At 43.8% G+C, this 12847-nt stretch overlaps 1 protein-coding gene across 1 annotated transcript; it reads left to right on the top strand.

The window, feature by feature from the left end:
• Positions 1 to 638: 638 nt before the first annotated feature.
• lemd1 (LEM domain containing 1) lies at positions 639 to 11687 on the top strand. Its single transcript, XM_056274935.1, is given in 7 exon segments — positions 639 to 800; positions 803 to 963; positions 2137 to 2308; positions 2848 to 2994; positions 3090 to 3154; positions 5898 to 5971; positions 10888 to 11687. Coding segments are annotated over 7 exon segments (843 nt in total). The 5' UTR covers positions 639 to 769; the 3' UTR covers positions 11081 to 11687.
• The last annotated feature ends 1160 nt before the right edge of the window (positions 11688 to 12847 follow it).

The raw sequence follows: 12847 nt of genomic DNA, 5'->3' as shown, positions 1-12847 counted from the left end.
TTTTTCCTCATCTGAATGTAGGGTCTGAGTACGGGGGCGGGGGGGGCGTTGTACAGCACTGACATTTATTCTGTTGTGTGTATCTGTTGGATACAGAGGACTATTCGGTGCCAGAGAGCTCCCTTTGAAAAACAAACAAACAGAGGTTTACTTCAGCGCACTTTTAGTTTGCATGTTTTAAACTAGAAACGAGCAAATTGTATTTTTATTTTACATTTGTCATACTTGCAAAATGGTAAAATTAAGAACAGCGTACTTAAACTTTACTTTCACTTTTACACTTGTATATTTCTGTCCCAAAGAAGAATGTAAAAGTATATAAGTACATTTCAGTTCCCCAAATAATACTTTTTTTGTTCTTAAGTATACTTAAAAAAACGTAAAATATATACAATTTTTTCTCGAGGGTTTTACAGTCACCTAACACTCTCTAACAAATGTTTATTTGAATAATAAAGAACGTAATGTGAGGCTGATTTGTAATTCAGGGCCCATACAAATAAAACGATGTATTTGAGAGGCGCATGCACCGCCTGGCTCTTCAGCGCCATTGTGCTCGCAGCTCAGCTGTCAATCAGAGCTCGTTGCAGCAGCTGTTCCCAGGTCAGTCGTTGTGAGTCCTATAAGAAGACGACCGTGTTTCTCTGGCAGCTGCATGTGACCTCAGGCTTTCTCCACTGAAACCACCGCAAGAAACAAATAAAGCTTTGCTCAACGGCACTCCAGGTAAAGTTACGGCAGGTTATTTTGGAGTAATCCGGGGAGTGACATGCCGGTGTTCGTAGAGGACCCAACTCAATTTCCAAATCCAGACTCAAGTCGGACCTGATCGCCCACAACGTCACTTTGCCACCTGGTGAGAGCAAAAAGGAGGTGTACGTTGAGTTGTATCTGAAACACATCAATCCGAAAAGCGAGGCCGATTTCTCCAGCGACGAAGAGGAGCCGGTGCACGATGTCGTCGTAAGTGTGAATTTACAACCGACTGTGGCGTATATCCAGTTGAATGTTTACCGTTTTTCTTCTTCTTTGATTTTTTTAACCCGCAGCTTGCATCCCTGACGTTGCATTACTGCCACAATTGTTTTAATTCGCTCGCAGTGCTGAGTTTAAAAAATGACGCTTTCTTGCTGCAGCGCACCAATCCAGTGAGAGCCATGTGATGGTCCTTACCAATCTGATAGCCCCAACAAAATGGTTGAAATGGCCACGGTGATTTCACCATTTTCCTTTTGCAAACATTTTGGTCTGGTTAAGAACTAGCAACTACAAAGTTTGTTTCCTGGGAACTTATGCTTAGCATGGCTCTTTGAAACAAAAAAAAATAAATAATCGAGTGTTGTTTTATTTGACCGTTGCTGTACTCGTATAACGCTTCAGTTTGTACTTTTAAACTTGTTGAATACTTGATACGCTTGCAAAAGTAGGCTGAAACTTGGCCTTTAAATGACTTTGACTTGATAGTTTTTTTACATTTAAAAAAAAACTTGGTGTACTACCACGTGTGCGTTATGGATGATGCCGTGTTAGACGGTAGTAACCGAGCACACAATTCCAAGGTGATGGCCTTTGCAGCTGCTGTGAACACATTTGAACTGAACTGATATCCTGCAAGGTCAGCAGCTGTAAAGTTGGCCACAAGCCTGCGTTGGGGGTGGGTACAGTTCAATCTGGGTCACTCACTGCCATGTGGTATCGTTGACTACTACCCCACTGGCTGTATGCCTGGTATAGACTTACATGTGGGACGTTTTTGTGTGTGTGTGTGTGTGTGTGTGTGTGTGTGTGGGGGGGGGGTTGCCTCTCCATCACTGTTGCATACTCTTCACACCTGTCAGGGTAATTTATTTCTGCAAGGAGCTGAATGCAGTGCTGAGGCCGACTGAACTCCGTCTAAAGTTGTTCTTGTAATGTGGGATGTAGCCCCCCCCCCCCGACTCTGTATTTTGTGTCAGTTGTGTGTGTGTGTGTGTGTGTGGATCACGAAGGAACATAACTGTGTGGGAGCCAGCCCTTAAACACCAGCTGCACCTATAGCCTCCATGTGCCCTTTTAACCATTGGCATTTCTCTTGCTTAATACCCTGTGGTGAGCAGGGCTCTATTATGATATGTGGTCATTTATTGTTTACCTCAGGAAACGGGACAAGAGAAGGATCCACAGATGCCGGACCCAGGTAGACTGACTGATGATGATGATGGACTCAAGGCCACGCATCATCCACAGATGCCAGACCCAAGTAGACTGACTGATGATGGACTCAAGGCCATGCTTCTCAAACATGGGGTGAAAACTGGACCCATTGTTGGTGAGGATTTTCACAATATGTTGTCTTAAACTTCATTTTTACTGTTATTTTAAGAATGATGCACATGTTCTCTGGACTGCATGGTTGTGTTAAAAATTCAAGCTGCAGTACAGCACTTTGTATTACAGTACAGACAGCAATGTCCACACTTTCAGCATTTACAGTATTCCAAATTTTTGTAAAGGTCGGAGGGGTGATGTTTAGGACTTTCTCAGTTGAAATGAAATAAGACTTCTCCAATGCAAAACATTCTTACCAGATGTCACTTATAAAACTATCTGCAGTACCATCTGCAAAGACATTACATCTGGTTCCAAAACTGAGCAGAAAAATTTGGCCATATCAAATTCAAACATTGATGTAGTTACTGATGCAAGTTAGATTTTTTTTCTGCTTCTTAATTGTATCCCAATGCACAACGTCCATTTATGTGAATAGCAGGCCTGTTCCTCCTGTATTGCCATCTGAAATGAATAACACAAGCGGTCATGTAATAAAGTGACTCGGTGTAAGCTGAAGGCTGTTTGTTCCTGTGCTAGACTCCACCAGAGCACTGTATGAGAGGAGGCTTAAGAAGCTGCTTCAGTCCGACACCAAACCCACACTGAACGGTACAGGTGATGCCGCCCTGTACTCCGACAGTGAAGAAGAGGAAGAAGAGGAGGAGGAAGAAGAAGAAGAGTCAGGTGGGATCGTAAATGTACTTGTGATGTCTTTGCAGATGATACTTTAGATAATCACCAGCGTTTACATTGTGCTATTTTCTGTTCGACTTGTCCAGGTTCAGAGTTAGTGGAAGAAGAAACAGAATCCCAATTGGAAAAGGTCCACCAGGACAGCAACCAGGTGAGTGAGGTATCCTCTACGATATTGACGTATGCTGATAAATGGTCAGAAATGTGCTCAAATCTGTGGTATTCGTTTTACTTGTTGAAATTATAGGTTAACCTCCCAATCCCCACTGTATTTGCTCAGAAATGCTTTGTAAACGAAAGAAAAACTGTACCTGCAGCGCCTCTCTGTGGTCATAGTGTAACTGCAGTTTTTAGTTTGGAGATGTTGAGTAGCGTTTATCAGATTGATGTTTGTTGTTTTTCACAGAGAAAATGGCAATTTCAGAATGCTGATTATTACAATAAATGCTTCTTACCCTCTTCAAGATTGGTAAATCCAACATTGTAAATGTACACACAATCCCATGATCAGGTCCCCCCCCCCACCTTGTGTAACTGACATGTGTTATGTGTTTGATGGGATTGCCGTGGCTCTCCCGTAGCGTGCTCATTCTTCTGAACAGTGGGAACAGAGGCCCATGAGGAATGCAGGGAATGTGGTGGAGTCATCATCAGAGCGGGGTCAGACTCACCGCCCACAGATTCCCACTCAGCTTAGTAGCACCTTATTTGCAGATCAGCCTACTGGATTAGGATCGGGGGTATGCTGAACCCACTTCACCCTCTCTTCTAAGCCTCAATTACTGTTAAAGCTGAAGTCTTTGAATGTTCTCCGTTAAGTCATTACATATTTTATCCATTTGAAACGTGATGACACTGGTGATTCTGTTGGACAGACAGCCAATAACGGTATTGTCATGTAGTTGGATGTAGGGGGCAGATTGAAATAGACCTGTTGACACTGATTTTATGGGACTACAAACAAGGCGTAGCAGCCATTGTGGCTGGTGTACTGTCAGCTCAGCAGTAAACAGTTCACACCCTTGTAAAAATGGATCCTGGGGCCAAAGCTAACACAGCCAGTCTGATGTATTACAAACTACATCAAACTATATGAGAACACTGTTGTACATCTTCCATTGGTGTAAGGATTCGATGGCGAGTGGCTTTTTCGTTCGGTTTCCAATGATGACTTGTGTATTAAACTTAACCTCCACAGGCTCCATCTGTTGCAGTTTCATCAGTGATACTGGACTCCTCTACTTGCTCCTCTTCACATTTCAGCATCGTCAAGATGGTGGAGAAGGGAAGTCATTCTCATACTAGTATTTGGGGCCCACTGTCTAGAGTTTGAAAATAATTTTAGCCCATCATTGCATCTCAGTCGGTGTTGTAACGGCTGAAGCACTGAGTTGAGTAATGCACCTTTTTGCTGTAACAACAGATGGAGCGTCGGAACCTTCCCTCCTCTGATACAGTCACAAAGAGTAGCTGGAATAAGGGCACCAAACTACCCAGCAGGGTCAGTGATGCTCTCACACCTCCGCCATATTTACTCAGTCTAAATTTTGGTGGTCATTACTTAGCTTCACATGGCTCAGGCTATGTTGTCTGGTACTGAGGAGATACTGTACACCAAAGATGTATCATTAACAGGGCATCCTGGTGGCGTGGTGGGCTTTTCCGTTGCCTACCAACACAGGGCTCGCCGGTTCAAATCCCCGTGTTACCTCCGGCTTGGTCGGGCGTCCCTACAAACAGTTGGTCGTGTCTGTGGGTGGGAAGCCGGATGTAGGTATGTGTCCTGGTCACTGCACTAGCGCCCCCTCTGGTCAGCCGGGGTGCCTGTGCTGGGGGGGGGATAGCATGATCCTGCCACACGCTACATCTCGCTGGTGAAACTCCTCACTGTCAGGTGAAAAGAAGTGACTGGCGAGTCGATGTATCACAGGAGGCATGTGGTAGTCTGCAGCCCTCCCCAGATCAGCAGAGGGGGTGGAGCAGCAACCAGGACAGCTCAGAAGAGTGGGGTAATTGGACAGATACAGTTGGGGAGGAAAAAGGGGGGAAAATGTATCATCAACCCTAACAGAAAAAAAACATGAATTTTCGATTCAAGTACACATGGTTCACACGTGTACTGGATGTTATCAAGTGTGGGGCACGTGTTCAGGGCACGTTAACATAAAAATGTTCTATTGGTTCCACATGTTACATTGCATGGAGGTACTTTGTCACATGACAGTGTTCCAAAACCACACATTTACCAGGTGCAAAGCACATTTCCCACACATTGCCAATGTGATTTTTATCATGTCATGGGATTTTTTATTTCATTTTTTTTGGGGATTTTCCACATGTGAAATTCATGGCTGTTGTCTCGTTTTCTCAGCTTAACATGCCAAAGGACTATAGACACACCACCAAGAATCAGTTTCTGCACAGGATTCCCAAGGCCAACCCTTCCCAAGTGGAAATGCCGGCACATGCTTCTTCTCACTCACTTTGTTTCCTTTAATTTAATCACTTTTTTAGGGTGCGTGCAAAGTCTACAGGATGCACATGTGAAGTGGTTGATATGACTTTCATTATTGTGAAAGCAATTTTTTAAACCACACTGAATCCAAGCCAGAAAATTAAAATGTCACCTGTGCATCTACAAAATTAAGTAACCCTTCTGGTGAAAGGTTAGAAAGTATGGCACAGACTTGTATTTTCAACGTTGTCTGTCGTGATTCATGCACAGTCTTGCACAAGAGCTGTACTTAAGCTCACAATTTATCAATCTGTTTTTTCTCCACTGAGGTGACTGGACTTCCTTTCTCTGTCATACACTGGTAACTGGCACATGGAAAGTATCTTTTTTTCTGTTTTGTCTGTTGTTTTTTAATAATTGATGCTTTTTTATTTTCTAGCTTCCGGAAGAGCCTGAGACAGATGTTCTTAAGGAAATGTTTCCAGACACCACTCCCTCGCCGACTGGCATCACGTAAGTACAACACCCAGAATGCTAAAGTAGAGGAGACACAAAATATTCACCCTTCTTTTGGGGTTTTCGAAAGGTTTTTTTTTTTGTCTTTTTTCAGCCAAGTACAAAAATATACAGGAATTTTGCACTGGTGCAGAGACCGGTTGATAGCTCGTGTTGTACACAGCAAACACTTGCAAAAAGTATAGCACTGAAAGATTCCCAGCTCAACAAGACATTTGGATATCATGTTTAGTCTTGAAATCTCTTTTTATAAACATGACACATGGTTTCACTTGTTTCCAATGCATTTTCGGCCTGTTGTAGGAAGTTCGTCAAACCTGACATGTTTGTATGCACTAGATAAGGTACTCATGGTCAAAATTGTTTTACAATAGGGGGCGTCCGGGTGGTGTAGCGGTCTATTCCATTACTTACCAATATGGGGATCGCTGGTTCGAATCCCCATGTTACCTCCGGCTTGGTCGGGCGTCCCTACAGACACAATTGGCCATGTCTGCGGGTGGGAAGCTGGATGTGGGTGTGTCCTGGTCGCTGTACTAGCGCCTCCTCTGGTTGGTCGGGGCACCTGTATGGGGGGAACTGGGGGGGGGGGATAGCGTGATCCTCCCATGCGCTACGTCCCCCCTGGCGAAACTCCTCACTGTCAGGTGAAAAGAAGCGGCTGGCGACTCCACATGTATCGGAGGAAGCATGTGGTAGTAGTCTGCAGCCCTCCCTGGATCGGCAGAGGGGGTGGAGCAGTGACTGGGACAGCTCGGTAGAGTGGGGTAATTGGACGGGTACAATTGGGGAGAAAAAGAGGGGAAAAAGTGTTTTACAATTACAGAAGCTGTCTCGAAGTCTACATGCTACAAAGTTAAACTTCAGATAGTCATAAAATTTGATGCATGATTGCAATTTATTTGCATTCATCACAGACTGAAGATATTTAACAAAAGCAAACATGGCATGTGTAAAAAAAATGTGGGTATCCTTCTGAGGGGATTTATTACAAGACTCAGACTCAGAAAAGGTGAATTACTTGTTAGAACCTTAGTTACTACCAAGGGTGAATCTTCACTCAAATCACCTCCTATGTTTTTAATCTATCAGACTTAAAATGTTGTTTTCTTAGGTTTCAATAATAACCATTGCCATCTCTATGCAGCTATCTAAAGAATTAAATATAATCAGCGTTTATAAATTTAGGAGAGGGTTATAAAACACTCCAAATGCCTCCAGGTAGCGACGTCAGCGGTTTAAAAAGCTTATTAAGAAATGGAGCTTGACATAACAGCCCAAGTTATGGCAAGATGTGAAAGACCAAGAAAAATCTCTCATAGATGTACAGAAGCAGTATAGTTAAACTGGCACAAGAGGAGTCTAGAACACAATACAACAATGGTCTGTTATCAGTTAGATGGAACAATTCCTATGAAAATTTCTATTTCATCATGAAAGTCAGAGTACTAAAGATTAGTCAGTCTCGATGGCTGGAAATCATTTCAGATCAATGTGCTGCAGACTGATTTTAAAATGTCAAGATGTGGAGGAAAAGGCTGAGGATGGCAAGAAACACAACTGACCATTACTCTGCCACTTGGATCCAACTACTCACTAGACAATTTAACACAAATAAATGCATGAAAGCAAATTATACACACATTATATATATATATACCAGGAGGCCGGAAGGGTTGGCGCTCGTGGAAGCAAAAACTCAGGTGTGGGAGGAGTTCGCTGAGGCTATAGAGGAGGACTTTCGGTTGGCCTCAAGGAAGTTCTGGCAAACCGACTCAGGAAGGGGAAGCAGGGCTTGACTCAGGCTGTGTTCAGGCGGGGAGGGGAACTATTGACCTGGACTGGGGATGTTGTTGAGTGGCGGAAAGAACACTTTGAGGAGCTCCTGAACCCGGCCAACATGTCCTCAGTGGAGGAGGTAGAGTCTGAAGACTCAAGGGAAGCCCCACCCATATCCCCGGCAGAGGTCTCTGAGGTAGTTAAAAAGCTCCTCGGTGGCAAGGTGCCAGGTGTGGATGAGATTCGCCTGAGATGCTGAAGGCTCTGGACATTGTTGGGCTGTTTTGGTTGACACGCCTCTTCAGTGTCAACCAAGTGTTGTGTCGGGGTTAGGGACAGTACCTGTGGAGTGGCAGACTGGGGTGCTGGTTCTCATATTCAAAAAGGGGACCGGTTGGGTGTGCTCCAATTATCGGGGCATCACATTGCTCAGCCTCCCTGGGAAAGTCTACTATAGGGTGTTCGAAAGGAGGCTCCGACCAATTGTCGAACCTCGGATTCAGGAGGAATAATGTGGACTCTATCCTGGCCGTGGAACAACGGAACAACTCCTTACCCTTGCGGAAGTGCTGAGGGGGCATGGGAGTTTGACCAGCCAGTCTACACGTGTTTTGTGGACTTGGAGAAGGCTTATGACCGTGTACCCCGGGGCACTCTGTGGGGGGTACTGTGGGAGTATGGGGTACCGGGGCAGTTGCTACAAGCCATCCAGTCCTTGTATAACCAAAGTGAGAGCTGTGTCCGCATCCTTGGCACAAAGTCGAACACATTTTCAGTGGGTGTCAGACTCCGCCAAGGTTGTCCCTTGTCTCCGATTCTGTTTGCGATATTCATGGACAGGATCTCAAGGCGCAGCCAAGGTCAGGAGTGTGATGATGTGGTTTTGTTGGCTTCATCAGAACGTGACCTCCAGCGTGCACTGGGGCGGTTTGCAGGCCATGGTTCTCTACCGGACAATGGTGGATTGCTCTCTCCGGGTTGGGGAGGAGTTGTTGCCTCAAGTGAAGGAGTTCAAGTATCTTGGGGTCTTGTTCACGAGTGAGGGTAGGATGGAGCGGGAGATTGACAAGTGGATTGGTGTAGCATCAGCAGTAATGCGGACGTTGTACTGGACCATTGTGGTGAAGGGAGCTGAGCCAGGAGGCAAAGCTCTCAATTTATCAGTCAATCTTTGTTCCAACCCTCACCTATTGTCATGAGCTTTGGGTAGTGACTGAAAGGGTGAGATTGTGGATACAAGTGGCTGAAATGAATTTCCTCCTTAAGGTTTCTGGGCTCAGCCTTAGGGTGAGGAGCTCGGACATCCTCAGGGAGCTTGGAGTAGAGCCGCTGCTGCTTCACGTTGAAAGAATCCAGTTGAGGTGGTTCAGGCATCTGATTAGGATGCCTCCTGGGCGCCTTCCTTTGGAGGTTTACTGGGCACAGCCAACTGGGAGGAGACCCCGGGGTAGACCCAGAACTCGCTGGAGGGACTACATGTCCAGTCTGGCCTGGGAACGCCTTGGAATCCCCCAGGAGGAGCTAGAGGGTGTTGCTAGGGAGAGGGACGTCTAGAGTGCCCTACTTGGCTTGCTGCCACCGCAACCCGACCCCTCAGAAGCGGCTTATTATGAATGAATGAATGAATGAATGAATATATATGTATATATATATGAAATCAAATATATGTCCGTGTATCATTTCAAGTGTCTCCTGACCTTTTTTTTTTATATTCCCCCTCTGACCCTTGACCCGGAGGCACAGTGGCGCGGTGGTTAGTGCAGTCGCCTCACAGCAAGAAGGTCCTGGGTTTGAGCCCCGGGGTAGTCCAACATTGGTGGGTTGTCCCAGGTCGTCCTCTGTGTGGAGTTTGCATGTTCTCCCCGTGTCTGCGTAGATTTCCTCCAGGGGCTCCGGTTTCCTCCCACAGTCCAAAGACATGTAGGTCAGGTGAATCGGCCAAACTAAAAATTGTCCCTAGGTGTGTGTGTGTGTGTGTGTGTGTGTGTGTTGGCCCTCTGATAGCCTGGTGGCTTGTCCAGGGTGTCTCCCCGCCTGCTGGAATAGGCTCCAGCATCCCCGCGAGCAGGATAAGCGGTTCAGATAATGGATGGTCCCTTGACCCTCATCTAATCACCCATGAGGTCACTCCCCTTGCCCAGTCTACATGCACCATTCATGAATGGCATCTACATGATTCTTTAACCCCTTTAACGTCTTGTGTAGTTATTTTAACTAAGACTTATTTTGTTGTTGATACTTTCTGTACACCATTGATCATTATTTAACTTTACAGTTAAACACACTGCCATTAATATGTGTCATTAAATATTTTTAATGAACCGACTAGTTTTGGTCTGTATGTTGACTGTTTACTTTGAACAACTAAATAGGACTTGATATGTTTTTTTTTTGTTTTTTACCTGAGCTGCATGTTATTTTTAAGAAAATAAAACCTTTCCTGCTGCGCTGGCTGTATTATGTGCTGGGCTTTGTGTGGAAGCCAGTGAAAACCAGTATGGGAGGGGTCGTAAGAAGAATGAATTCAACTAAATATCAATAAATCCTCGAGGTCAACTTTTGAAAGGGCTATGTGTAATACTTACAATGTTGAGCCCTGTTTCAGGAATGTAAATCAAAACTATACATTTTTGAATGCAGAGATTTGGGGTGTGTGTGTGTGTGTCGGGGGGGGGGGGGTTCATATAGAACATAAAATCAGCTCCAAACGACTTAGAGGAAGGAAAGATGAAGGTTTTAGAATGTGGCGTTCACATCCTCAAGACTTAAAGCTTAATATTAGTGAAATTCTGAGGCTGGTTAAATCTAAAATGTGCAATGCAACCAAGGCAACCTAAGATTATTTCTGAGTTTGCTTTGCAAGAGTAGGGGAAATTTCTCAAAGCAAGAGCTGGCTGCAGTAAATGTTTTTTATTTTCAGCAGATGCAAACAAAAGGGAATGAATTTTCCAGAAATACGTCATGTTTTATTTTGTAAAATGTAGAGGTCAAGTTCTGTTAGTTTAATAATTCCTTTGACCAGAAGTGCTCCAACTTTGCATGACTGTATTGAGAAGTACTACGACACCATTACGTGTGGCCCATTGGAGTTGTGTGAATGGCTTTCTTAATATGCTCATCCTGTCGTATTCCAGTGTCACCCGTCGGAGGCCCATCAAGGGTGCAGCAGGGCGACCTATCCAGTGCAAGTACCCAGACATCCCAGCAAGTCCCCTGACACTGGAGAGACAGCAGGTGGAGCGCCGCCTTGCCCCCATCAAGATTCAGATTTTGATGTTCCTCATCGTGGCTTGTCTCCTCTTCCTCATCTACACATACATGGAGTAAACTCATTCAAATCTCTTTTTGTGGGCACTTTGGACAATCTGAGCCTGAGTGCACACAGTGAGGAGGAGCCGTTGCTCCCTTGACAAGAATAGTCCTCCGGTTCACCTCAATCCTCCATGTCGTTTTACGAAGTGAGGTTGTTGGAAGTTAAATTTGTTCATTCTTCTGTGCGTCTCTGCTGCTGTTACAACTTTTCACTAAGCAAACCAGGATGAGCTTGTTTTTGGATGTGTTTTGGGGGGAGGGGGAACCCTACTTGTGTATTTTAACACTTGACTGTGTCTTTGAGGGAGAAAATATGTATTTATTTAGAATTGTGCATTTGTTTCTGAAGCAGGGGACAGACGGTAAGGAGAGACAATCAGTGGTGCAGATATACAGTTAATCCTCAAAGATATCATATACTTTAACATACACAATTTTTGAAAGTCAGTATTTATATGAAAAGTGGGATGTTTTTCTAGTTTCCTAACCACATTGTTTTGATGTGGTGATGCCATTTCAACAGACTAGGGAATTTTTTTGGTATATTTTTCTATGTTTTCGGTGTATTTAAATGGGTATTTATGTAATATTTCTGTTTAGGACCATGTTTCAATAAAGGATGTTTGAGCCATATTGGCCTTCTTGTCTCTGAGTCATAATGGGATTTTCATGTGTCGGGTATATGTGCTTTGCACACTGACTGTTTTATACAGCTAATGTATGTTTATAGTTCTGTCAATTTAAATCTTATTTGTATATGTAATAGGCGCTAAGTGGACAGAGAAAAGCAGTAGCAGATTTACAGTAATGAGGCACTAAATGACTGCACAAGTTATGGCAAGGGTTTATGGCTGCACAATGGTTTCAAAATTGCCCTGGTCAGCTCTGTAAAACGTAATTTTTTCTTCAATGTTTTATTTCTATCGACATAAATGCTTTTTGGAATTTTGCAAAACAGACTGGCAATAACCTTTATATCCATAGGGCGTGTTAGAAAATAGCAGATTTGTAGTTAGCCTTGCAGGACATTAATGACTTGGTTTAAATTTACATGGGCTATAATGTTATGACTGACTGCTTTCAGATCACACATGCTTTGTCAAACAGCAAAAATGCCCACACACAAGTGGAAAATGTAAATTTAAATGCAAAGTAGCATTATCATTTTACAGATTACATTTCAATTTGAATATTGCATGCAGTTTATAACTCATGATCTCACTCGAAATGAGCTACCATCATTCCGTCATTGTAGCTCATTTTGTCATTACACTGCCTACTTGGTGGTTAAGGGTAGCAAAATCTTTCAAAATGTAAATGTATCAGAATGGACCTCTACTCGACTGTTTTTAGGTTAATTTGTGTCAGAATGTGTTTCTAGATGCATAAATGTGGTTAAAACAAGTGTAGCACATTCTTTTAATACCTTAACGTACAACAGAATGTACGGTGGCCTATCTGCCAGGAGGTAGATGTGTATTAAAATGGGTTGCTACTGTCTTGAAGTATCACAGAAAGTTGAATCAGTTCATCTGGACACGTTTACTGGGAATTAACAATAAACGTTGTGTCCAACTGATTCAACCTTCTATGATTTCCTTAAGTGGATCATTGAGCATGCATCAAGACATGTCCCGAAGTTAATTTATATAGACCCTTTTCAAAAAATCTTTTTATGAAAATCTTCCTCCTGCATAATGTGGGCAAAACGAGAAGAAGAACGTCCGGAAGTAAATGATTACCAGAATGCACTTCAACCGACTATGTAAATGAGTGAAAACG

The sequence above is a fragment of the Lampris incognitus genome, chromosome 2 (genome assembly GCF_029633865.1).
Source record: "Lampris incognitus isolate fLamInc1 chromosome 2, fLamInc1.hap2, whole genome shotgun sequence".
Taxonomy (NCBI): Eukaryota; Metazoa; Chordata; class Actinopteri; order Lampriformes; family Lampridae; genus Lampris; species Lampris incognitus.
The sequence above is the reverse complement of the archived record's forward strand: the minus strand, read 5'-3'. Positions and strand labels throughout refer to the sequence as shown.